General features: G+C 58.4%; 1 protein-coding gene across 5 annotated transcripts in view; it reads left to right on the top strand.

The window, feature by feature from the left end:
* The first annotated feature begins 598 nt into the window (after positions 1-598).
* Positions 599-25,610, top strand: part of CTTN (cortactin) — a 39,545-nt gene continuing 14,533 nt past the window's right edge. For 2 of the 5 annotated variants that reach the window (XM_049641523.1, XM_049641513.1), the window contains exons 1-8: positions 9,301-9,402; positions 13,958-14,099; positions 16,404-16,490; positions 16,618-16,691; positions 18,385-18,514; positions 21,825-21,935; positions 22,895-22,949; positions 23,671-23,781. In XM_049641523.1, coding sequence (XP_049497480.1) covers positions 16,404-16,490; positions 16,618-16,691; positions 18,385-18,514; positions 21,825-21,935; positions 22,895-22,949; positions 23,671-23,781 — 568 coding nt within the window. In that variant the 5' untranslated portion in view covers positions 9,301-9,402; positions 13,958-14,099. Of the gene's footprint in view, positions 621-9,300; positions 9,403-10,505; positions 10,583-13,957; positions 14,100-16,403; positions 16,491-16,617; positions 16,692-18,384; positions 18,515-21,824; positions 21,936-22,894; positions 22,950-23,670; positions 23,782-25,610 lie in introns of those variants that run through there. The other 3 variants (XM_049641543.1, XM_049641546.1, XM_049641534.1) reach the window with 3 other exon arrangements.

Raw genomic sequence — 25,610 nt, 5'->3', positions numbered from 1 at the left:
GTGCGCGTGCGCGTGCGCGTGCGCGTGCGCGTGCGCGTGCGCGTGCGCGTGCGCGTGCGCGTGCGCGTGCGCGTGCGCGTGCGCGTGCGCGTGCGCGCATCCTTGGGCACACGCACGCCTTCCACCCTGTCTCCGCTCCGCTTCCATCGTCCGTGTGGGCTTTCCTCTCCTGGTGCTGTCCTCCCAAGGTCACAAGACGGTGCCCAGGGCCGCGTCCTTCCCCATCATCTCAGCCCCTGGGAACCTGCCGGGCTGCTTCTCCCGTAGCTCAGACCCAGTCGTGAGTCTCGTACCAGTCAGCGTGGCAGAGGGGAGGGTCCGCCCGCACTGGGGTGGGCAGCCCTCACGAGGCCACCGCGGGCGGCTCTGGCCCAAGCTCCCCGATGGCTCGGGTGACCGGACGGTTCCCTCCCTCTGTGCCGCGTAGAGCGTATGGCCATCCGGTCCGGGGATAGACGCCCTGGGCCGTGGGCCGTGTGGGGTGGGCACTGCTGAAGACAGCTCGGTTCTCACCTTCCTGTTCTGTGTCTCCTGCCAGGGCCGACCGGCTGCTCCCGTGAAGGCCGCGTGTTTTCTTCATGTGGGGTCATACTTTCCATCCCCGGTCCCTCAGGGCATAGGTAGGTCACTCTGTGTCTTCCTGTTCAGAACCTGTGCTGGCTGATCTTTATTTTCTGCATTTCCTAGTCGTTAGTGTGAAGTGTGAGATTTTTCTTATTTATTTTTTTTAACGTTTATTTTTGAGACAGAGAGAGACATCATGAATGGGGGGAGGGTCAGAGAGAGAGGGAGACACAGAATCGGAAGCAGGCTCTGGGCTCCGAGCTGGCAGCACAGAGCCCGATGCGGGGCTCGAACTCACGGACCGGGAGATCGTGACCTGAGCCGAAGTCGGACGCTTAACCGACTGAGCCACCCAGGCGCCCCGTTAAGTGTGAGATTTGAAACAGCGGAGTGCTTCCTGGCTTTTTACATCCAACATTCCGTTTTTCCCCATCAAATCTGGGCAAGCCTTGGGCGTCTGAAAGTTTCTGGAAACAGCCCAATTCACCAGGGTTCATTAAGTTGCAGGTGTTTTAGTAAAACTTAGTGTGGTGATTCCACTTTTGCCTGAAAACACGCGTTGGCCATACTTGGCTGTGCCCCGCCCCTGTCACCCCCCCCCCCCCCCCCCCCAAATGTTCCTGCTGCCGAGCCACAGGCCTGCCGGGGGGTCCCAGGGAAGACTCTTGACTCCTCCCACGGCCACACGCTCCTCCTTGAGGCCCCTCTACCCTCATCACTGCTGCCCTTAAGGTCCTGTCTCGGGTCTCCCGTCCCGCGTTCTGAAGGTAACTGTGGCCCCCCGCGCTCCCCCTCGCCTTTTGCCAGCGGGGTCCCGCCGCCGCCCGGACGGGTGCTCCGCGGGAGGCGGAGGGGTCTGGCCCCCCCGGCCTCTGCAGAGGGGCAGCAGGCGCCTGCGCATGGGCGGTTGGTGCCGCCTTCCTGACGCGGCGGCTTCGCTGGGTGGGTTTCTCCAGATCTCAGACGCTCCCCTCTCTCGCCTTCCCGTCGGCCCGGGTTCTGCTGTTTCTCGTCCCTGTCGCCCTGCTGCACCTTTCGCAGTCCCGGCTCGAGGCTGTCGCGGTGTCCGCACCACCCGGCACCTGGGCAGAAACAGGCCGGGGGAGGGGAGGCTCCGTCCTTGCCCAGCTTGGGTACCGCACCCCCTCTCGGTGCACCTCACCTGCCGCCTCTCGTAGGAACCTTCGTCCTTGGGGCGCCTGGGTGGCTCAGTCGGTTAAGTGTCCGACTTCGGCTCAGGTCACGGTCTCACCGTTCGTGGGTTCGAGCCCCGTGTCGGGCTCTGTGCCGACAGCTCTGTGTTGGAACCTGCTTCCGATTCTGTGTCTCCCTCTCTCGATAACCCCCCTCCGCCCATGCTCTCTCTCTGTCTCAAAAATAAAAAACTTTAAAAAAAATTTTTAAAGATTTTTTAAAAGTAACGTAAATGGATTTAAAATCTTTTAAGTAGGTGCGCCTGGGAGGCGCAGTCCTTTGAGCGTCCAACTCTTGATCTCAGCTCAGGTCGTGATCTCACAGTTTGTGTGTTTGAGTCCCGCCTGGGGCTCTGCGCTAACGGCACGGAGCCTGCTTGGGATTCTCTCCCTCTCCCCTCCTGCGCTCACGCATGTGCTGTCAAAATAAGCTCTAAAAAAATTAAAAAACTAAATAAAAAACTTTTTAATTTTGATGATCGTGGTGACTAAGGGATTGTGACATTGCACAACTAGAGGGCTGAAGACGTCTTAGTCTCTCCAACACCTTATTTTGTTTTTAATTTTTATGTTAATTTAAATTTTTTTTAAGTTTATTTATTTAGAGAGAGAGAGAGAGAGAGTGGAGGAGAGGAGGAGAGAGAGAGGGAGTGAAAATCCCAAGCAGACTCTACACTGTCAGCAGGGAACCGACGTGGGGCTCGATCTCATGAACTGTGAGATCATGACATGAGTTGAAATCAAGAGTCAGATGCGAAACCGACTGAGCCACCCAGGTGACCCTAATTTCTATTTAGTTTTAAAGATTTTAAGTAGTCTCTGCCCTCAGCGTGGGGCTCAAACCCATGACCCTTAGATCAAGACTTGCATGGTCTACCAACTGAGCCACCTGGGTGCCCCTGTTTTATTTATTTATTTTATTTTTGTTAATGTTTATTTACTTAGAGAGAGAGAGAGAGAGAGAGAGAGAGAGAGAGAGGGAGGGAGGGGCAGAGAGAGAGGGAGACGCAGAATCGGAAGCAGGATCCGGGCTCCGAGCTGTCAGCACAGAGCCCGACGTGGGGCTCGGACTCCCGAACCGTGAGATCGTGACCTGGGTGGAAGTCAGAGCTCAAGTGACTGAGTCCTCCCGGTGCCTTCCTGTTTTTAATTTTTTGCTCACAGTGACAGCATGCACACTATTTCCAGGGAAACCGTGGCTGCCCCCGCTCTGGTTCTGACTGCCCTCCCTACCCCGTGTGCTCCTGTTCTTTCCATTTCCTCCCCTTGCTTCCCTACTAGCTCCTGTGTGCTCAGTGTGGGCCCCGGCCCATCCGTCTCAGATTTATCTCGTGGCATCTAGGCAATAAAGCATTATTTATGGCTCAGCCACATGGATTGCTAGGACTACAACAGAAAGGGCTCGCGGTGCCACCGTATGGCCCGGTATTTACACGTGAGCTAACCCAACCTCTGCGACTTCTATGCCCTGGGTTAGGTCGGGGTATGCGTCAAACATTAACTGACCGTGTGGGTTGATACTGGCGGAAGCTGGGTGATGGATTCGTGAGGGTTTACGGTCTACCCTCCTTTGGCATTTGTGCAGAAGTTTCTAGAATGGAAAACGTTAGTAGTTGTTTAGGGATCCCCTCCGTGCAATAGACGGTCTCAGCCTGGACGGACTGCTCCCTGGCCCTCCCTTTGGAACGTAACGTAGCCCGGGTTCGAACTCTGAGCCGCACCCGGCAGCGGAGACACATCTCCCGCCACAAGTCATCACCCACGTGCTACACGTCACGATTCCATCTTGACCCAGCTTTACGCATTTTGATACGTGTGACATCAGGACGCGTCCTGCAAGTGGTGACATCTTAGACTTGCTGAAACGCGGCATATGACGACGTCACAGTCACGATGGGAGGCAGGTGCTTCCCTACAAGTCCCGTTGAGAGGGTGGAGTCTAAGGCCTCCCCTTGAGCCTGGGCCAGCCTCAGTGACGGAGTTGACCAAATGGATATGTAGATGCGATGCTCAGGGACGCTGAACTGAGACCATCAGGAGCCCGACAGAAACCAGCCCCCAGAGGTGCCTGGGGAGCTCAGTCGGTTAAGCATCCAGCTCTTGGTTTTGGCTCGGGTCATGATCTCACGGTTTCTGAGTTCGAGCCCCGTGTCCGCCTCTGAGCGGACAGTGTGGAGCCTGCTTGGGATTCTCTTTCTCTCTCTCTCCCTCTCTCTGTCCCGCAAATTAATTAAAAAAATAAAATAAAATAAAACAGCCCCTAAGTAAGAAGTCCAAGTGCCTGTTGTATGTGCCCAGCATCTTAGGAGGCCACACTGGACCTCTGGTCCCCAAAGACAGGATGGGGAGAGGCAATGAGAATCTCTCCCCAAGAGTCCGAACCAAAGCCCCAGGCACATGGCCCCAGTCATTTCATCCCAGCCGTGGCTAGCCATTTGAGCCACCGAAGCTGGGGCTCCCCTGGAAACAAAAATGAGCCATTGCCCCGTGCCCTGCCCCAACGTCCCCTCCACGGAACCGCAGCATCATCAAATGGCCGTTTACTGTTAACTTTGGGGTGGTTTCTCACACAGCAGCAGATAATCGCAACTCCTGTGGATGCACGAACGGTTACACTTTCTCTTCTGCTGCCTTCTGTTTTGCACGCTGCCTTTCCCCCCCAGGAATCTGATTCATAATCCACTAAAGGATCACCATCTGCTCTGCTTTTTTATCTGCTGTGTGAAAATCCACCCCCAAACTCCGTGGTAGTAACCAGCAATGATCCCTCGTTTGTCCCGATTTGGTGGATTGCCAGTCGGGGTGGCTCTTCTGCCAGATCTTCCTGGATTCGCCGGCTCCCCACGTGGTGGTGGTCACCGGCCCCTAGTGCCGACTGCAGGCTGGGGCGCCTGAGTTCCCGCTCCCGCGGCTCTCCCACACTCCGCGATGCAGCCTCAGGTTCCGGGAGTGCAAGATCAGACACTAAGGTGTCCCAAGGGCTGGACCCCTTAGCGGTGTATGTAGAACTCAGGCAGTGTCAATTCTGCCACATTATATTGGTCAGAACAAGTCACCAGCCCAGCCACGACTTCAGAGGTTGCGGGAGTAGACCCCATCTGGCTCTGGACAGCAGGCACAACAATGTCACCGCTGTGAGGTGTGTGTGTGTCCCCAAATTCCTGTGTTGAACCTCGTGCCCAACATGATGATACTCGGTGGCAGGCCCTCTGGGGGGTGCTTAGGTCCCGCGGGTGGAGACCTCTTGCCAGGGCTCTTGTAGAAGGGACCCCGGAGGGCTCCCTTGCCCCTTCTGCCACGTGAGGACACGGCGGGAAGGCGGCCATCTGCGAATGGCCGGCTCTCCTCGGACGCCAGTCTGCTGGCACCTCGATCTTGGACTTCGGGCCGCTAGAACCGTGAGAAATACGTTTCTGTGGCCCGTAAGCCGCCTCTTCGGTGCTTTTCTGTGACGGCGACCCAGAGGGACCAGGACCGTCAGGCTGCAAGGAGGCGTGGACGCGGGAGCGCGGTTCACTCGGGGCTCCAGCGGCCCGTCTGCTTCAGCTGCCACAGCCCTGCACTGTCCCAGTGGGCCCTGTCCTCACAGGTGTCCCTAGACTAGGGAGGCCGCGAGAGATTTCACTACAAGGAGGAAGTAGATGTGGCAACGGACGCTTCGGTGTGAGTGAGGCGAGGACTGCAAGCTACGTTCGGGAGGGAGAAGGGCCACAAGCAGGTCGTCGCCTCGGGTCTCCCGAAGGACCGGCCCGGGCAGCACCTTGGCTTTGGCCCAATGACCCTGCCGTCAGACCTCTGGACCCCAGAACTCTAGGAGAAGAAACTGGGGTGGTGGTTTTTTGGGGATTTTTTGAGCGGCTACATTTGTCCTAATTTGTCACAGCAGCCAGAGGAAAGTGACCCCCTTGGCCGCCACACCATCCCATAGCGTGGGGGGTCCATGGGGGTTTCCGGGGGCCGGGCCCAGAACCCGCCGCTCCGCACCCATGTCCGAGTGAAGCCGAGAGCCATCCTGTAGCGACACATGCCCGGTTGGTAGGGAAGAAGGGCATGGTGGGGGCGGGGGGGGGGACCGTCACAGCTCCAGTCTCTGCCACACCCTCGGAGGCATTGGGCCTTCTTGGTGACGCAGATACCGGGTGCTTCCCCCCACCCGGCTGCAGTGACCTTTCCAGTCTTCTGTACAGACGGGGCGGCGGGGGGGGGGGGGGGGGGGGCTCAGGCCCAGCAGGCATGCGGCCTTGGCCCCCCCTCAGCACTTCGCACGTTTCTTCGTTTCTGGTCCGCGGAGACGCTCAACTCACTTTTGAGCCTGGCTGTACGTCTGTGCTTTGCAAACGTGTGTTGTGTCTGCAGTTGCCATGGAGCCAGCCAGTCCCTGCCTCCTGCAGGACAGGAGCCGTGCGTCAGAGGGGGCAGCCGCCGCGTCTTTTCACCCGGGAGTCTCCCGGAGGCTCGCTCGGTTCTCCACCCAGCAGCCAGAGCCCTCGTTGGGAGTCACAAACGCTCATGCCGCCCTCCCGCCACAAAATCTCCAGGAAGCCTTGGTTGTCCTTGTCAGAAAAGTGGAAGCAATGACACCCGCCTTGCTGAGAGGACGTAGCAGCTTTGGGGGGGGGGGGGAGTGGGAGTGACTGCTCATGAGCTGGGTTTTGTTGGGGATGAGAACGTCCAGGGTGCCTGGGTGGCTCAGTTGGTTGGGCTCAGGTCATGATCTCACAGTCGGTGGGTTCGAGCCCCGCATCGGGCTCTGTGCTGACAGCTCGGAGCCCAGAGCCTGCTTCCGATTCTGTGTGCCCCCCTCTCTCTGCCCCTCCCCGGCTCGTGCTCTGTCTGTCAAAAATAAATCTTAAAAAAAAATTAACAACAACAAAAAGCCAATGTCCTAAAATTCTCTTGTGGTCACGGTCGTTATCAGCCTGTGACTATACCGAAAACTACGGGATTACAGCAACAATATATTGGGACTTCCTCAAGATAAAAAGCTTCTGCACAGCGAAAGGAAACAATCAACAAAACGAAAAGGCAGCCTCCAGAAGATATTTGCAAATGACACATCTCATAGAGAGTATCTAAAATACATGAAAAACTTGTAAAACTCAACACCCAAAAAACAAATAACCCAGTTACAAAATGTGCGGAAGACTTGGCCAGACACTTCTCCAAAGAAGACAAAACAGATGGCCAACGGACACATGAGAAGATGCTCAGCATCGCACATTGTCAGGGAAAGACAAAGCAAAACCACAATGAGATGTCACCTCACACCTGTCACAGTGGCTAAACTCAACAACCCAAGCAACAGCAGGTGCGGGTGGGAATGCAAACCAACGCAGCCATTCTGGAAAAGAGTGTGGAGGTTCCTCAAAGAGTTAAAAAAATAGAACTACTCGGGGCGCCTGGGTGGCTCAGTTGGTTGAGAGTCTGGCTTCGGCTCAGGTCATGATCTTGTGGTTCGTGAGTTCAGGCCCCACGTCGGGCTCTGTGCTGATGGCTCGGAGCCTGGAGCCTGCTTTGGATTCTGGATCTCCCTCTCTCTCTGCTCTCCCCCCGCCCCCACCACTGACACTGTCTCTCTCTCCCTCGTGCAAAAATAAATAAAAAAAGACAAAGCTACCCTACAGTCTAGCAATCACATTAGTGGGTATTGACCCAAAAAGTACAAAAACACTAATTCAAAGGGATGCATGCATCCTTCTGTTTATTGCAGGGGTATATTCAACGGCCAAGATATGGAAGCAGCCCAGGTGTCCATCGACTGATGAATGAATAAAGATGCGGGATGTATACAGCGGAGTATTATTCAGTCATCAAAAAGAATGAAATCCTGCCATTTCCAACAACGTGGATGGAACTAGAGCGTATTATGCTAAGCGAAATAAGGCAAAGAAAGACAAATACCATATGATTTCACTCATGTGGAATTTAAGAAACAAATGAGCAAAGGGGGCGGAGAGAGAGAGAAAGCCAAAAACAGACGTTTAACTCTAGGGAACAAACTTGAGGGTTGATGGAGGGAGGTGGGTCAGAGATGGGCTAAACGGGTAGGGGGAGATTCAGGGGGGTACTTGTGATGAGCACTCGGTGTTCTTTGTAGGTGATGAATCGCTATATTGCACACCTGAAACTGATATTGCACTGAATGTTAATTAGAATCTGAATAAAAACTTAAAAAAACCACTTGTACTTCAAAAAAAAATTATTTTTAATGTTTTTATTTTGTTTTCAAGACAGAGACAGAGCATGAGTGGGGATGGGGCAGAGAGAGAGACACAGAATCCGAAGCAGGCTCCAGGCTCCGAGCCGTCAGCACAGAGCCCGACGCGGGGCTCCAACTCACAGGTTGTTAGACCATGACCTGAGCCGAAGTCGGAGGCTCAACCGACTGAGCCCCCCAGGCGCCCCAAGAGAATTTAACTTCCTAAATGTCTCTTGTATCTACTCCCTTTTCTCCATCTTACCTGCCACCACCCGTTTGCCTGAACTGGCTGTACTAGGCTCCTTCCTGGCCCTCTTCCCATCCGTTCCCCACACTGCAGCCAGAGGGATCTCATTACAATTCAAACTTTATGATGTCTCGTCTATGCTTAACTTTAAGGACTTCCCATTTATCTTAGAATCAAGATCAAGGTCCTTGTGTGCCCTGCCAGCCTCTGCATGACCTGGCTCCGTCTTCCCCCGCTGTCCTGCTTCATCACCATGCTTCTGCTACACTGAACTTTCTTCAGTTCCTCTGCCTCAGGGCCTTTGCACATGCTGTTCTCTCTACCTGGAAAATTCTACCCTCCTTCCTTCTACTTGGCCTTCAGATCTTGGTCCAAATGTTAATTGCTCAGAGACTCCTTCTCTGATCTCCTGGGTGAGTCCAGGTCCCACCTTTTCTCCAGAACGATTTCACAACACCTTTGCCTTCTTTATTGCATTTATTCTGTTTCTTAGTTATGTATCTGCGTGATTATGCCTGACTTCCTTTCTAGGCTGAAGGACCCTGCGGCCAAGGTCCATGTTTAACCTGCCGAACTTCTCTTGATACATCTGTGGCCTTCTCTGGATGCACAGGAGGGTGGGTCGGTGGAAGATGAGGTGACCCACTAAGGATGGGCGGGTGGATGGGCGAAGAAATGGTGCGTGGATGGACAGATCATAGCTGTCTGATGGATGGGTGGGTGGATGAAGGGCGGACGGCTGGGTGAGTGCGTGAATGGAGGGTGGGTGGAGGGACGGATGGATGGTCGGACGGGGAGGGCGGGGGATGATGCGTGTGCTCCTTCGCTTGCCTGGCGCACGTTCCTTCCACCCGGGCCGGGCCGGGAGACCTGGAATCCTCACCCGATCGCAGTCCGAGCGGCCGCCCCGCGGCACTTCCTCCTGGCAGAGGGCACGTCAGGCCTGTCTGGCGGCCCGCACCCGGGCGGAGCCCGCGTCGGCGCCGACGGAGGGCGCGGCCCGGGCCACGTGGGCGCGGGAGGCCGCTCCCGGCCGTGGGGTCCGCGGCGGTGGACCGCGGGGGCGCGGGGCGGGGCCTTGCCGGGACCCGGATGCGGCCCCGCCTCCCCGCCGCGGAACCGGAAGCGGAGCCGGGCGCCGGGAGCAGCGGGCGCGGCGGGGCCGGGACCGAGCGGGCCCGGACGGACCCCAGGCGGCGGTGAGCGAGCGCGGCCTCCTCCGGGGGGGGCGGGGGGGGGGGGGCGGCCGGCTTCTCTGCCTCGTCCCTCGGGCGCCGCCAGCCCCGGAACGGGAAGGAAGCGGCGGTCGCTGCGGTCTCGCCGCTCTTCCGCTCGCGGTTTCGGGCGCGGGGGGAGCTCGGGCGAGGCGTCCCCGGGCCGGGCGGGCGGCTGAGGTGTGGGGTCGGGGCTGCGGACCGGACGGGGGGGCGGGAGGGTGCGACGGGGGTGGGGGTGGGGGGCCTCGGCGCTGGAGGGGATGGGGGAGGCCCGAGGGGGAGGGGCCGGGGGTCTGGGCGAGGTGGGGCGGGAGAGGGGCCCTGTGGGGGAGGAACGGGGTCGGGGGGAGGGGGGGCCGGGGTCGGAGGGGCGGGGTCCCAGAGGCGAGAATCCGGCGGGGAGCGGCGGGGGTCGCGGGGGCAGGGGAGGGGCGGATCCGAGGGGTCGGGGGTCCTCCCGCAGCCCGCACCTTCCGCGAGGTTGTGCAATCAGGTCAGTGGGAGTGCGGCGAAGTGCGCCCCTGCGGCAAGTTGCGAGGCTCTAAATTTGGGGCAGCCCCTCCTCTGGGTATGTTGGAAGTCACCGGAAAGGTGCTTTGGGGCTTTCTGCGTGTTCTGTTTCCATCGCTTGCACGTTACGGGCGCGCGATCCCCCCCGCTGGAGGGGCGGAGGGGGGGGGGGAGAGGGGACCGGGCTTCCTCGGGCTGGAATCCGTGGCCTTGTGGGGCCTCTCGGGGAGGAATGCCATTTTCCGCTGAGCGCAGTTCTGGAGGCCTCCCCTCCCCGGCCCGCCCTGCGGGCGCCGCGCTCCTTCAGGGATTAACCCCCTGGGTTCTGGCCGCGCGGGGTTCCGCCCAGCAGGCCCGGCCAGCCCGGGGCTGTCGGGCAGGCCCCTCCTGGCCTGCCCCCCTCTGACCGCCTGGTGAGTCACTGCCCCGGTGTCTCTCTGGCTCTCTCGGAAAAGCAGTCCCAGATCCTGAAGGAGCGGGAAGCGTCCTGAAGGTCACTTCCGGACCCAGGAATAAAGGGGGAGGGGGATGCCGACTCCGGTTGGACCCTGGGTCTCCCAGTCACTACAGCCTTTGCCTTCCAGTGGAAGCATTTGGACGGGCTCATCTTTAGAACACTTTTAAGTGCGTGCGTTTGGTGATTCAGACTTAGGTGGGTGCCTTGCAGCACAGGTAAGGTGCTCAGAAAGGGCGTGGTTGAGTGCGCGAATCTTCCGGGCCCTGCCCTGCGTTGCACTGTGCCAGCCACGGGTGGACTGGGTCATAGTCCCTGGCCTTCACCTTGTGGGCGTGCACGCGGGCGCTCTGAGCAGAGGACGGCACACAGGCCCAGACCCCACCCCCGGCCCCCCCCCCCCCCCCCGGGCGTTCCTCTGGCGGGGCGTGGGCGTCCGGGACCCCTGTGTTGGCTGCTCAGATGCCTTTTCGCTCTCTGCTCCTCTGCCCCAGCGAAGGCAGCGAGGTTGCTGCAAAGTGAATTCTGTCCCATCATCTGAAACTTTGTCCTGTAGAGTTTCCCACTCTGTGTGGCAGCGCGAGCTGAGTTCATGCTGGTGTGGTGTCGGTGGGCACGTGTGACGTTTGCAAGGAAGGTCTGTTCATGGTGAACAGCGAACAGTGTTTCTGGGTGACCGTTTCACTGAGATATAATTCACATACCGTGTGGTTCACTCATTTAGAGGGTTCGATTAAGGGGCGACCGGGTGGCCCAGTCGGTTGGGTGTCCGACTTAGGCTCAGGTCGTGATCTCCCGGTTGAGGAGTTCGAGCCCCGCGTCGGGCTCTGGGCTGACAGCCCGGAGCCTGGAGCCTGCTTCGGATTCTGTGTCTCCCTCTCTCTCTGCCCCTCCCCTGCTCGTGCTCTGTCTCTCTCTGTCTCAAACATGCAATAAACATTAAAAAAAGTTTTTTTAAGGGTTCCATTAAATAGTTTTCTAGTCTAGTCACAGAGTTGAGCAGCCATCGGTCGCCACGATGAGTTTTAGGGCAATTCTGGCACCTCACGAAGAATCCCTGTTACCCTCCCTCCAGTGCCAGCAACCACCCGTGTACTTTTCGTCTCCATAGACTTGGTCGCTCTGGACATTGCACGTACACGGGACTGTATAATACACTGTCTTTCGCTGCCTGGCTGCTTTGCTTCGCGTGTTTTCACGTCATCGTGTCGCGGGGCATCCGGCCTTCACTCCCGTTTCTTGCCAGATCCTCTTCCCTCCTACGAGTGGCTCACGTGGGCCGGTTACGTAACACGGGCGTTGGCATCGTGTTTGCTTTGGGGCTGTCGTGAAGGATACTGTGCGCGTTCCGTGCAGGTTGGTGTGCGGACGGAAGTTGTCGTTTCTCTCGCGTCCGACTCTGGGGGTTGGAACCCCTGGGTCATTTGGTAACTGTGTTTAAGCTTTTGAGGACCTGCCACACGGTGCCTCGCTTTGCATTCCCACCCGTGGGGTGAGGCGGCTCCGGTTTCTTCACACCCCCCTCGAAGTTGTTATTGGCCGTGTCTTTGGTTTCAGCCGTCCTGGAATGAGAGGCTCGGTATCTGCTGTGTCTTGAGTTGCGCTCCCTTGACGGTTCACCATCCCGGGTATCTTTTGTGAGCTTAGCAGCTAGCAGCTTATGTGAGTAGCTCTCTTATCTCTGGGGAGACGTCTATTCAGGTCCTTCCCCGTTTTGCAGTGTGGTCAGGCGTCCTTTATATTAATGCAGTTGCAGGAATTCCTGACTTGTTTTGGACATGGGACTAGGGAACAGTCTCCCCTGTTCTGTGAATTGTCCTCGCGCTCTTGATGGCGGCTTCTGAAGCACAGAGTTTCACATTTCGTCCATTTTATCTGTTCTTTCCACTTCTTCTTCGTGCTAAGAACTGTTGCCAAATTGGAGGTTATGAAAATCTAGTCCTGTGTTTCCTTGTAAGAGCTTAATAGTTTACGCTTAAATGTTAGATCTTTGACCGGTTTTTGTGTGCGGTGTGAGGTCGGGGGCCAAAGGCATTGTGTTTGGGTGTAAACCAACATGCAGGCTTTTATGTTTTCAAACAGTGATCCTTGCGATGTTTTTTAAAAAAATCGTTTTTACTTTAGAATTTGGAGGCCTCACATCTACTAATTTGTTGTAGATGTGAGGCCATCACTGGCTGCTCTTGTGTGGATGTTTCTAGATGTTTGCCGATGACGGTAACAACTTCGGTACCTGGCGTGTGCGGAGCAGCCCGCAGAAGTTAGGGTGTCCAGAGGGGACTGGGGAGAAGGCGGGCGTGAACCGTAGGGTCAGGAACTCAGTAGGAAATGGAGCGTGAGGAAGGCTGGCAGAGCACCGCCGCTGTGGCTCCTGGTCTGTGACGCAGCTGCTCGCGGGTGTAAGCGGCGTGTGCTCGGGACTGGCTTGTTTCTAGGGAACGAGGGGACTTTCTTCCTCTGCTCCGTAATGTCCAACCGTGCGGTGCCTGTCGAGGCTGCCGTATGGTTTTCGGGAGTCGGTGGGGAGTCGGTGGCTTGACTAATTGGAGTCTTGATCTCTGTGCAGTAACCGTAACGTTCATTAGAAGTGCAGCCGGCTTCTCCCTTGCTCCCCGAGTCACCCCGCTTCTCATCCAGACAGCAGTCCCCGGGCTGTGTGTCGCCCGGCCGCATCACGGTCCCTTTCAGAGAGGTTTCCTTAGCTTTTTTATTTGTTAATGTTTATTTATTTTTGAGAGAGGGAGACAGGGTGTGAGCCGGGGAGGGGCAGAGAGAGAGGGAGACGCAGAATCCAAAGCGGGCTCCAGGCTCCGGGCTGTCAGCACACAGCCCCACACGGGGCTCGAACCCACGAACCTTGAGATCATGACCTGAGCCAAAGTCGGATGCTTAAACGGACTGAGCCACCCAGGTGGCCCTCTGTGTGTGTGTGTGTGTGTGTGTGTGTGTGTGTATGTGTGTGTGTGTGTGTGTGTTTTAACTCACGGTAATAGATTTTATTACTTTTAACAATGTCTTTTTTAAAAAAAAAAAAGATTTTTTAACGTTTATTAATTTTTGAGACAGAGAGAGACAGAGCATGAACGGGGGAGGGGCAGAGAGAGAGGGAGACACAGAATCGGAAGCAGGCTCCAGGCTCTGAGCCATCAGCCCAGAGCCCGACGCGGGGCTCGAACTCACGGACAGCGAGATCGTGACCTGAGCTGAAGTCGGGTGCTCAACCGACTGAGCCACCCAGGCGCCCCAGCAATGTCGTTGCGAAGGCCGACAGAAGACGTATGCTGGCAGGTTGCAGCAATAATGTCTGTTTGCACGAAGGGAAAACTTTATGCAGCTATAAAACGATGGAGACTTGTTGTTTTGTGTATTTTCTCAATGTGTCCGGAGACCGGTTGAGCTTTTTGGTTAGTAGAGTGCGCTCCCTCCCTCCCTCCTCTCAGATTTCTTCCCAAAGCCGTGTGACGTGCGGGAGGAGGTCACGGATTCCTGAGAGGCTCTGCACGCGTGACGACTTGCCCAGAGAGGCTGGCGGCAGACGTCCTCCTGAGCTTTTTCTTCTTCATCGTGTTACAGACGGAATCGCTCCAGATGCCTGGAATTTCCTCATCGGATCACTGCGTTTCAGACAGGGACCTGTGAGCAGCCTTTCACCTTGGGGCGGGAAGAAAGGTCTGTGCCTTGTCGCCATTGTGTCCTCTCCCCTGGGGCCAGTGGGGTGAGTCCGTGAGCCGGGAAGGGGAGGGGATTCCCTTTGGGTCTGTGGGGACAGTAATTTGCTGGGAGGATATTTTGTTGTTTACATAAAAAGTGAAGTCAGGAGGGCGCCTGGCTGGCTCTGTTGGAACAGCACGTGACTCTTGACCTTGGGGTCACTGCGTCGTGAGTTCGAGCCCCATGTTGGGTGTAGAGATTACTTGCGAATAAACGAGTCAATGACGTTTAAGAAGTCAAGCCCAGTTTCCAGTGTGGCCTGTGGTTTCGAAAGAGAGCTCGAGCTGGGGAGCAGAAAGCGGGTGGAGGGTGGGTGCGGCTCCCAGGCAGGGTGTGAGGAGGCAGGCACAGGTGCTCTCTCTGCCCTCTGATGAAGCAGGCTTCCAGAAGGACTAGGGAAGGTGGGGCCCTGCCGTGTTGTCCTGATGGGTCTAGAGCAACGGGCAGAGATCTCTTTCGCCTTCAGCTTCCGGGGAGAGTCGGCCTCACCGGCCCTCCCCAGAGACCCTGTCCTTTCATGTGACTGTCTCCTCTGGCCCGAACCGCAGGCAGCTGAAGTCCTGCAGTTGGGTGGCGTCTTTCCAGCTCGGGGCCACGGGCACACTTGACTGGAGACGAAGAGACTGGGGGCAAATCTCACGACTTTCAGTCATCCATTCTTTCCTCTGTGAATGGGCGCCCCAGGACCATGGTCTGCTTTGCCCCTCCCGGGCTGAGAGTTGAGTCTGTTTGCTGTCTAAAATCGTGTCAGCCGGGGCGCCTGGGTGCCTCCGTTGGTGAAGTGTCCGACTTCGGCTCGGGTCACGATCTCACGGTTCGTGGGTTCGAGCCCCGCGTCGGGCTCTGTGCTGATGGCTCGGAGCCTGGTGCCTGCTTCGGATTCTGTGTCTCCCTCTCTCTGCCCCTCCCCCACTCGCACTGTGTCTCTCTGTGTCTCACAAAAACAAACGTTAAAAAAAATTTTTTTTTTTACATCGTGTCGACAGCAGATTACATCTGGGAAGTTGTTGCCGGGCTTTGCGACACCTAGACAGAAGGGAGCGAGGTTCGAGGTGGCCTTGAGGGGACAGTGTGGATCCTGCCTTACCTGCTAGCAAACTGTTGCCTGTTCAGGAGACAGTGACAGGAGTCGCATCTGGGGACTTGAGAGCTGTGCCCCGATTTGCCCCTCGCTGCCACCCGGATTTGGACTTGAGACCCACTAGAGGAGGGGGCGGGTCCAGACGGGCTTTCGTTGTGGCTGAATTCAAGCCACAGGAGCACCCGTGTGGCACCCCACAAAGCGCCCACTGAGTGTCCCCGGTTCAGACACGTGGCTGGAACTCCTGGGTGATCAACTTAAAACAGTGTTTCAGTTGCTTCCTGGTCGAGGTGAAATCTTACCAGTGCTTGTATGGAAAATGAGCCCGTTCTCACACATGGGTTTCTCTTGAAATCCTTAAAAGTTTGATTTTACCTTCGCAGTCAGGAAAAGTCTTGTCTCGTTCAGGTGTGAGGCCGCTGTCCCTGGTCTCTGTGCCAGATGGCCCCTTCTGGCGCTGACGTGCTGGAGGAGGAGTGGACAGCCCATGAGAGAGAGAGAGAGAGAGAGAGAGAGAGAGAGAGAGCAAGAACGGGGGAGGGGCGGAGAAAGAGGGAGACAGGATCCGAAGCGGGTTCTGCGCCGACAGCACAGAGCCCGACGTGGGGCTAGAACTCATGAATGGCAAGATTGTGACCTGAGCCAAAGTTGGACGCTTAACAGACTGAGCCCAACCCCCCCAGGTGCCCCTGGAGGGATTTTTTTTTTTTTTTTTTTTAATTTTTAACATTTATTTATTGAGAGAGCGTGAGCAGGGGAGGGGCAGAGAGAGAGGGAGACACAGAATCTGGAACGGGCTCCAGGCTCTGAACCGTCAGCACAGAGCCCGACGCGGGGCTCGAACCCACGAACCGCGAGATCATGACCCGAGCTGAAGTCGGACGCTTGACGGACGGAGCCACCCAGGCGCCCTCGGAGGGATGTATTCTTCATGGATGATGTCAATGCACGCGTGACTTTCTTATCTTCCAGAACACTTTCCCACTTGAGTTGAAGCCGGAATGTTTCTGATGCTCAGATGCCACTTGAGAGCGGTGTTAGAAATCTCACACGATGTTTCTTTTGCGTCTGATGTCATTCCCACACGGGGTTGTGGGTGGGCATTTGGTGGCCCGGCCGCCCAGTCCCCCGAGCTCCGAGATGTCATGCTGTGGCCAGAGAGCTTGTCGGCTGGCCTCTGAGAGCCGTTCTCCCAGGCCTCCCTGACCCCGGGCCCTGCTCTTTCAGATGTGGAAAGCTTCGGCGGGCCACGCCGTGACCATCCCCCAGGACGACGGGGGCGCCGATGACTGGGAGACCGACCCCGATTTTGTGGTATGAGTCACCAGCCTACCTCTGTGTCGCTTTTCCCAGAAGCGATTTTCTTCCTGTTTCCGTTCGGGTTGTCCGTGTGTCTTACAGGCCCGCGTGGGCCTCACTCCTCACTGACTTCTCTTTCCAGAACGACGTGAGTGAGAAGGAGCAGAGATGGGGGGCCAAGACCGTGCAAGGGTCTGGGCACCAGGAGCACATCAAGTAAGAGACTCTTAATGTTGGTATGAAATCGGCCTTTTGAAGGGCGAAGATGCAGACTGTTGGGGGTTGTGGGGGGGGAGGACACAGCTTCTCCGTGAACGCACGCTGGCACGGCTCGGCCTGTCTCGCGAGCTGAGGTTCCCGTGAGACACGATTCCATGCTTCTCTCCGTGTGTTTGCACGTACACGTGGTCGCTGAGAAGCTCCCGTCACAAACAGTTCTTGTGCTGACATTTCCAGCATCTCTAAGGGACGCGGTCTCCCACGCGGTTTGTAGGTGGGGGGTTCCTGCCCCACACGATGGGTTCGAATACCTTACGCCTTAACCACCCCCCTGCACGACTCTAATTTTCCTGCTTTGTCACTGCCCGTGGGGTACCGGGGAGCTGGATGCTGAGCATCGTGTTCTCCCGAAAGGCCTCAAATAGAGCTGAGGGATTGTCCCGCGGGAGAGTGGGCCCTGCTCCTTCCGGTGGTGTTTCCTTGTCAGGAAGTGTAGGCAAAAGCCTTGAAACTGTGCTCAGACTTTTATTTAGGCCGCACCGGCTTCCGCTTGTACCCTCCCGTCCCTGCCGTGAAGGGCCATCCCTGTGATCTGTCCGGGTCGCCTGCGGGGTTTGTCTTCCTTGGCCCCGTATCTTTCGGGAAAATGAAGCTGTTCTTGGCTGAGGCAGAGCCAGGAAATCATCCCCAAAAGAGGGTGAAGTCTGTAGCGTGGGTATTTTAGACCCAAGTGTTGGTTCCTCCCTGACTTGCTGAGCCCACACCTTCCACAGAAGCCACGTGAGGACGTTGAGGCCCTGGGAGCCGACTCCCGAGCTGGTGAAGTCACCGTTGCTCCCTCGTTGTTTCTGTTCCCGTGGCTTCGAAACGTGCTGGATGTCGCGTGAGCCCCTGGGACGGTCGTGGGCGCCCTGTGGCCCTTCCAGGTGTTGGAACAGTATCTCCCCCCGCCCCGCCAAGGGCACTGGGCCGTGGTCTGCTTTCTCAGTGCACTCTGGGATTGTCCAGACGTGTGGACACGGTGACCCCTGGACAGCCCTGTGGGTTGGCCTTTGTGCCACTTTATGGTCCCCTGATGGTGGCAGCTCTAGAAGCTTCTTGACCTGCCACATCTTGGCCACGTCTTGTGATGCGCTTCGCTGTCCCCGGTGTTAGAAGTAGAAAGTGGCTTCAGATGATAAATTCTGAAAGTCCCTCGTGTCACCTTGGAATCGGTAAAAGCAGTAGTACGTCAGGTAGAGACGTGGTCTCCACGTTCCGTCTCACGGTCTCTGAGCAGCGTCCTCAGGGTCTCTGGGATACGGGACCGTTGGCTTGGTTTCCGCTTGTGCCGTGAGGTGATGCCGGCAAAAGGGCTTCTCCTGATCCCGCTACCTGAGGAAAGAGAACCTCTTCTCCATAAGAAATCAGAGAAAAACTCACGTTTTGGCGCGGCCACTCTTGGATCTGGGATGACTCATTGGCCCAGCGCAGATTAGTTCCTTTTTCCCTGTAAGCGTCACTCTGAGCTCTGCTGACCAGATGGGCCGGCTGGCGGAGGAAGGGAGGCTGGCGGAGGAAGGGAGCCCGGAGCCCGGCGAAGGCAGGGACTGGGGGCGTGGAGGAAAGGGGCCGCACGGTCCCGCGGCCCGCCCTCTCAGTGTGTGTCTGTGTCTTTCCTCCCCTCCCCTCCCCTCCCCTCCCCTCCCCGCATACACAAATTGAGAGAGAATGTTTTTCAAGAACACCAGACCCTGAAGGAGAAGGAGCTTGAAACGGGACCAAAAGCCTCTCACGGTTACGGCGGGAAGTTCGGCGTGGAGCAGGACCGCATGGACAAGGTAGGCGACGGCATGGCGTGCCGGTCCTCGGCGGGGACGGGGCTGGCGAGGCAGGGGCCCGGACCTCTTGGCTAAAAGCCTCGCGTCAGCGCGGTGAACGTGAGATGCCCTCTGTGGACCGACCTTCCTCACGAGGGCTCCTGTGTCTTAGAAGCTCTTTTAGGATTCGCACGGTTGCCGGGGTGTGGGCGATGTGGCAGCTGGCCTGGGTCGGGGGGGCAGGGGCTCGGACGAGGACGGCAGCCCAGGGGCATCTTGAGCGTGGGTGTCGGCGTCCCTGCTGCCCGCGGCTCACCACAAGCCTCACCTGAGCCTGCTGCCCGCAGCTCACCACAAGCCTCACCTGAGCCGGTCTGCGGACCGGAACCAGACCGGGGGGCTCTCGTTCATGGCGCGGGCGAGCCTTCAGCCAGCAGGTGCCTTGCAGTCCTCCCGGCATCGGTGACGTTCACGGAGGAGCCTGGCCTGGCCCTCTGTGTAGAGTCACTGCCCGTGAGGCCGGGAGAGAGCACTCCCTGAGGGCAGCGGGCGAGCCTTCTCTGCCACCCGGCTACACGGCATCATCGTGGTCGACTGAACGCATCAGCCTCGGCTGGCGCTTTGCGTCCTCTGTCCTGAGAGACCGGGAGCAGATCAGCTCTGCTCGCCACCCCCCTGCGAGAGGATACGGAGTAGGGGTGGTGGGTCACGTGTTTCCCAAGTGGGGTTCCCGCGTACGGTCCGCAGACCTCCCCGTAGACGTGAATTTCCCGGGTTGACCAGTGTGACGTCGTCCTGACCCGACAGCCGTCTGCCTCTGTTCTGCGTCCAAGGGAAACCGTCAGCTGATCCGGAGCTTCTGTAATCCGAGACCTGCCCGGATCGGAGTCCGTGTCTGGGCCGAGCACGGAATGGCACCGCTGTGTCCCCGCGTGCCACGCTGCGTGGTGTTAGCACAGAGCAGATGCGTGGGGGGGGCCCGTGGGCCCCCCACGCCAGGTCCCGGATTTGCCTAAGCCGGGGTTGGACCAAGAGTGAGCTGCAGGAAACAGACGGGGACGTCTCCTGGTGTGACTGTCATTCCGGAGGTGTCTAGACAGGCAGGGTGGGGAGCGGAATAATCTTCGGGTTCTAAAGAAGAAGCCTGGTGGCCTTTTGCAGTACGAACAGACGAACCCTCGCCCCCGGCCCCCGGCCCCACATGCTTAGGACAGGAGAGAACCAGGTAGAAGCCTTCCCTACCCCAGACAAAGCCTGTGCCCGTGGTGTTGTGGGGAGTTAAAGCAGAGAGAAATTCGTGGTCTGTCTGGGTCCCCAGGTTGGGTTGGAGTAGCGACACGTTGGGGCAAATGATGAAGCTATCAGATGGCGGTGATAACACGGCTGTCACTTCTGGCTTCTCTGCCGCTCTTGTCCTCCCAACGCCTTGGGCTCCGGCCTTTCTAGTCGCCGCAGCTTCCCCGGGGAGCCCTCCTTCCCGCCAGCCTGCCTGCAGCTGCCTTTCCCCCGTGCCTTCTCCCTGTGGGCCTCCGCTCCCTCTGGACGTCGCCGCCTTTCCGTGGACGCTCTCCGGGGCTGGGACCTGTCCTCCTCACCTCATGCCTGGCCTGGCACCGGGCAGGCCCAGCGGTGTCTCACGAGTGACGGTGACGGTGCCCAGATGGCTCAGGGAAACGCTCGGGTGTCTGCAGCTGGTGTAGTGGGGGGCGGGGGGGCTCCCCTTAGGGATGAATGCGGTGGGGGTGCTCCCCTGGGCTCGCAGCCCCTCCCTCCGTGCCTCACTGCACCCGTAGGCAAGGTTAGCTTGCAGCTCCCGGGAGCACTATTGGACCAACCTGTTGTCAGAAGTAAGCACGACTCCGTGGACCCCTGGGTGGCTCGTCGGTTAAGTCCCGGCTCCTGGTTTCAGCTCCGGTCACGATCTCGCGGTTTGTGCGTTCGAGCCCCGCATCGGGCTCTCTGCTGACAGCGCAGAGCCTGCTAGGGACTCTCTGTCTCCCCATCTCTTTGCCCCTCCCCCACTCGCACTACGTCCGTCTCTCTCAAAATAAGGAAAGAAGCTTAAAAAAAAAAATGAGACTCCAAAGACACATAACTCAAGTTATCCGTAACTTGTCCGCTCTGAGTTGGAAAGAGCCCAGAGATCTCTGGGTTAAGATTTGAGGAGAACGTGACGGAGACTCGGAGAACAAAACCCCGCTCCGGCAGGCACGCGTTTGTGCGAGGAGTGTGGTCTGGCAGGCGTGGCAGCCCCTGGGCCCTGGTCCCCCGGGGGGGAGGGGGGGGTTGGTCAGCACTTCTGAGTGGGAGCCTGGAGGCCCTGGGAGGTCAGTGTGCCTCCTGTCTCCAGGCAGGACGGACATCAGAGTGGAGCCGGGGAGGGGAGAGCGTGGCCCGGCTCTGAGGCCTCGAGTAAAGCTCGGCCGCTCTCTCCCCTGCGCTGTGCTGAGACGGCCCCCCGAGTTCCGCCTCCACCCCGGCTCCTCCTGACCCAGGCGTCCTGTGCAGCCCCGGGGAGACCAGGCGGAGGGCTGTCCGCGCTGCGTCCCAGGCGGCGAGACCATCGGCCATAAGAAGGAAGGTTCAGATGCCGACACTCGGTCAGGCGTCCGGGCCGTCCACGCTGGGGACAGAGCCTGGTGCCGGGAGGCTGGGCGGGGCCGGGGGCCGCCCGGGAGCTTGGTCGTCAGTCTTTTCAGCTTCGCGGGCTGTGGGCATCTGGCATTTACCGAACTCGGTGGTCGGATCCCAGAAGCGGCCTCATACGTAAATGCATGGTGGGGGCTGCGTTCCAGAAGCTTTGTTTACCAAGAGCTATAGCGCCCGGTGTGGCGCGGAGGCCCCGGGTGGCTGACCCTGTGGAGGCCAGGTGGCTGGACGCCCCGACTTTACCGTGTGGGGGACCCCGTGGGTGGACGGGGTGGGCGTCGCGATCGCGGTGGCTCTGTAGAGTGGCCGAGCGCGTGTCGCCCCCGAGAGCGCGAGTCTGCGTCTCCGTCTGGCGGCGGATATCTCTGGTCCTCTTTCCTACGCCACGCGGTAGGCGGGTGCCTCGCTTCAGCAGAGCGAGCGACTATATCGCCATCTGGGGGTGCCGGGTGTCGGGCTGGGATCTGCACGGGACCGGCCTCGTGGCCCCTTGCCCACGCCCGTTACATCAGAAGCCCCCACCCGGCAGGGTCTCAGGTGGCTTCGGGGATCCCCCCTCTGCCGGCTTGCGCACCGGGCGTGTTTCGGGGAGGAGCGTGGACCGCACATGGGGGCCTGTTCCCCGTGGACCGTGCCACGGGGGTGTCTGACACGGACACCTTCTCTCTGCGGCCCGTTTCAGTCAGCCGTCGGCCACGAGTATCAGTCGAAGCTCTCCAAGCACTGCTCCCAGGTTGACTCCGTCCGGGGCTTTGGAGGCAAGTTTGGTGTCCAGGTGGACAGAGTTGACCAGGTGAGTGAGGCGTCAGGGGCACCAGAGCGCGGGTGATGGGGCCCCTCCCTCTAGACCGGGGCGTCCTCTGGGCCGCTCGAGATAGCGCCTCGACGCAGGACTGTGGGGCGGGCGTCCGGGCTTCTAGAAAACCCCCGACCCCTGGCTCTGAGATGACGGGTCAGGTTACGACGTGAGAGCAGGAACACACTGGTTCCTGTGCGGATCCCCCACCTTGGCACATGCTGATCGGATAGACCAGGGTGGCCTTCCACTGCCCAAGAACGTGCCCCTGGGGACCATGTCTAGCCACCCTCCCTGCACGATGTCCCTGACGCGGCGGTGTTCAGAGGGCCACGCACGCGCCCATTTCCAGGGCTGAGGCCCGGCGTCCAGGTGCCGCCTGGCACCTCTGGGCCTCAGTCTCTCAGTCTCTGAGCGAAGGCCGTCTGGACCCTGTTTCACATCACAGCAGTTGGATTTTGGAGTTCAACGTCTGTCTGCATTCAGGCTTTACTACCCGTTTGCCGCGGTTCTGCGTGAACTGCCTGTAAAACGGGGCGATGGGGATTCCCGTGTCCCGGGGCCGTGTGCGCAGATGCCCCCGCCGTGCCCGTTCTCGTTACTGACGTTAGTGTTGTTCTTGGAAGAGCCCACGTGAAAAGCAGGCATACGTGTGGCGGTGGGGGGGTCGCCCGGGTTGGCATATCGTGGGGCTGAAGTCCACGAGCCCCACGTGCCCTTCGGGGGCTGCGGGCGCCTACAGGTCTGCCCGCACTGCCTGCTGGGCGTTGCTGAATATTTTATGGCAGCGAATTCCCATGCCCAGAGCTTTGGGTGTTAGGCCTGCCCTATTAGGGAATCGGAGGTAAAAAAGCTAACATGGTTCATGCTTTCAAACTTTTCACATGTATTCGGGGTTCGGATGAGCTGTTTTGGAGACCTCTAAAAATGTGTTTCCCTCTTTGTGGTAATTGCAGTCTGCTGTGGGCTTTGAATACCAGGGGAAAACGGAGAAACACGCCTCGCAGAAAGGTAAGGCCTGCGGCCGAGGTGGGGAGGGGGCGATGTCCCCGGAGGTGGTTCCCTGGGGAGGGCGGTGTCGCCTCCGGGGAGGACCGTGCTCTCCAGGTGTCTGGGTCCTGTGTCACCGCCGCGGAAGCTGTCTTTCTGAGCGGTGTTCCCTGGACCGCCGGCTCTGGGGCCTGGTTCGTGAAATGCTAACGTCCCCCCAACAATGGAAACGCGAGCCTTTAAATCAACGATGGTTCACTTTTACTGCGCACGCGTGCTCTCTGACACGGCGTTGGCTGACCCTTACGGTGTGCCCGTCTTTCAGAACCTTTTTTACCAGCGAAAGCGTGTCACCTTCTCAGGGCACTTGATGTATCTCGAGCAAGCTGGTGACTTCCGTCTCTTGCTTGTCATCAGATGAGCCAGGGTGCGGACATTTCCTGTCCCTTTGGAAAGGGATCGTAGCCACGTAGCTTCCAGACGGTTACTTTCCCGAGTGAGAACACGGCTCGCTTCTGCCCCGGGAAGCAGGTGCCCATCACAGGCTCGGGGTCCTCGCTGCCCGGGACGCAAGCTTGTAGGCCGAGCCCCGGCTCACTGGTGTGTGACCGTGGGTGGCGTTTTCAAACGTGTGCCTCATCTCCCGGTGACTCCTACGTCCGGAAGGTTGTTGTCGTGAGTTGTTGACAAGTGAACAGTCTGTCGTTGGGCTTTGTCCCCGACCCCTGTCTTGTCCCCTCAGATTACTCGAGTGGCTTTGGTGGCAAGTACGGTGTGCAGGCGGACCGCGTGGACAAGAGCGCCGTGGGCTTCGACTACCAGGGCAAGACGGAGAAGCACGAGTCGCAGAAAGGTCGGCCTGTGGCGGCACGTCCTCCCCGCTCGGGGCCCCCCGTGTCCCCACGTGTCCCCGGCCTCCCACGTCCCCAGAACTAGCCCCGGGGAGACCGGCTCACATTACATGCCCGCAGCCTTTTTACTGAATGTGTGAGGGCCCTCCTGTCTCTTCCGTGGGCCTAGGGGGTTTGTCGTCCTTCGGACGGTGGCTCAGCCCCGTCCTGTGAAGGGCCCGTAGTCTGCCGAGCCAGGTCGTTCTTCTTTGGACCGTGGGATTCAGGCTCTTGGTGGTTTATTTTTTTTATTTTTATTTTTTATTTTTTTTAAACGTTTATTTATTTTTGAGACAGAGGGAGACAGAGCATGAACGGGGGAGGGTCAGAGAGAGAGGGAGACACAGAATCTGAAACAGGCTCCAGGCTCTGAGCAGTCAGCACAGAGCCCGACGCGGGGCTCGAACTCATGGACCGCGAGATTGTGACCTGAGCCGAAGTCGGACGCCCAACTGACTGAGCCACCCAGGCGCCCCTCTTGGTGGTTTTTGAAGTTAAAAATCTTGTTCTCTTGTGTCATAGACGTATGTGATTACTCAGAAGAGTAAATTCCCAGAAAAGGAATTGCCGGGTCACAGGACCTTGACTTTAAAATTTGGTGGATGCTGGCAGAGGGTCCTTGCAGGCCGGGCTGGTCTTCCTGTCCCTGGTTAGATCCCCTGCCAGGCATCGGTGACAGACTGCTGCATCCGTGCGGGGTGCCCTACAGACGCGGTACCCCCCTGCAGAGGCCGCGGATTGTTGGCTCTTGTGCGTTTATTTCGCGTGCACGTTACATTTTGTTAAGATTTTATCTTTTTTCAGTAATTGCTACGTGCAGCGTGCTGCTTAGACTTAGAACCCTGAGGTCACAAGTCACGTGCTCCAGCAACTGAGCCAGCCAGGCACCCCAGCACGTTTGAATATTCTTGTGTATTTATTTATTTGTTTATTTAGAATAATTGGGGGAGGGGCAGAGAGAGATGCGCAAGGAGGCTCCGCACTGTCAGTGCAGAGCCTGACGCGGGGCTTGAATTTGTGAGCCAGGAGATCGTGACCTGAGCTGAAACCCAGAGTCGGATGCTTCACCAAATGAGCCACCCAGGTGCCCCTGCACATTTAAGTTTTTAAAAGTAATTGCCAACCCTTACCAGCAGAGAGCTCGCTGTATTTATTTAAAAACCCGGGTTTCTTTAAAGGACAAAGTTAAACCCTGCCCCTGGGAACACCACTGGCTCGGCATTTGCCCAGGGAAGCTGCTGGTGGGCCCGCGGGGCGCTTCCCATCACAGGCCTGCCCGCCTGCCCTGAGGCCGCAGACTTGGCCCTGGAGTGCACAGCCCCTGCCTGCTACCCGGGCCCCCCTGCCCACCGTGACCCTGCCGATCAGGGCCTGCTCTTGGGTCCCGCTCGGTGCTGTTCAGACTCTCCCCGACGTGGCAGCGAGGAGCAGAAACCGCCTGCGGGAAGTCGGGTGGCGGGAGCCCACGCGCCTGGGGCAGACGGGGCTGCTCGGCAGCCCCCGGGCCCCCTGAGGGTTCTGATCTTCGCATTCTGTTCCGCGCACGTGTCCCTGGGGCGCCGTGCTTAAGTATCAGGCCGTGTATTTGTGTGACTTAGCCTTGCGGGGAAGTCAGGGTTCCGGAAGACGCCTCGTGCGTGTCCTCCTCTGGAGGTGCCACCAGTGCACCTCTGCCGGCTTTAGTTCGTGAAGCAGGGTGACCTTTCGACAGCTCGCCGCGGCGCCTCCGTGGCTCGTCTCGACCTCAGAAGCTTGGCAACGCGCCTGCTTCTGATGTCCTTTGGAGCGAAGG

This window comes from Panthera uncia, chromosome D1 (assembly GCF_023721935.1).
Source record: "Panthera uncia isolate 11264 chromosome D1, Puncia_PCG_1.0, whole genome shotgun sequence".
Classification (NCBI taxonomy): Eukaryota; Metazoa; Chordata; class Mammalia; order Carnivora; family Felidae; genus Panthera; species Panthera uncia.
This window is presented reverse-complemented; position numbering and strand designations above follow the sequence as displayed.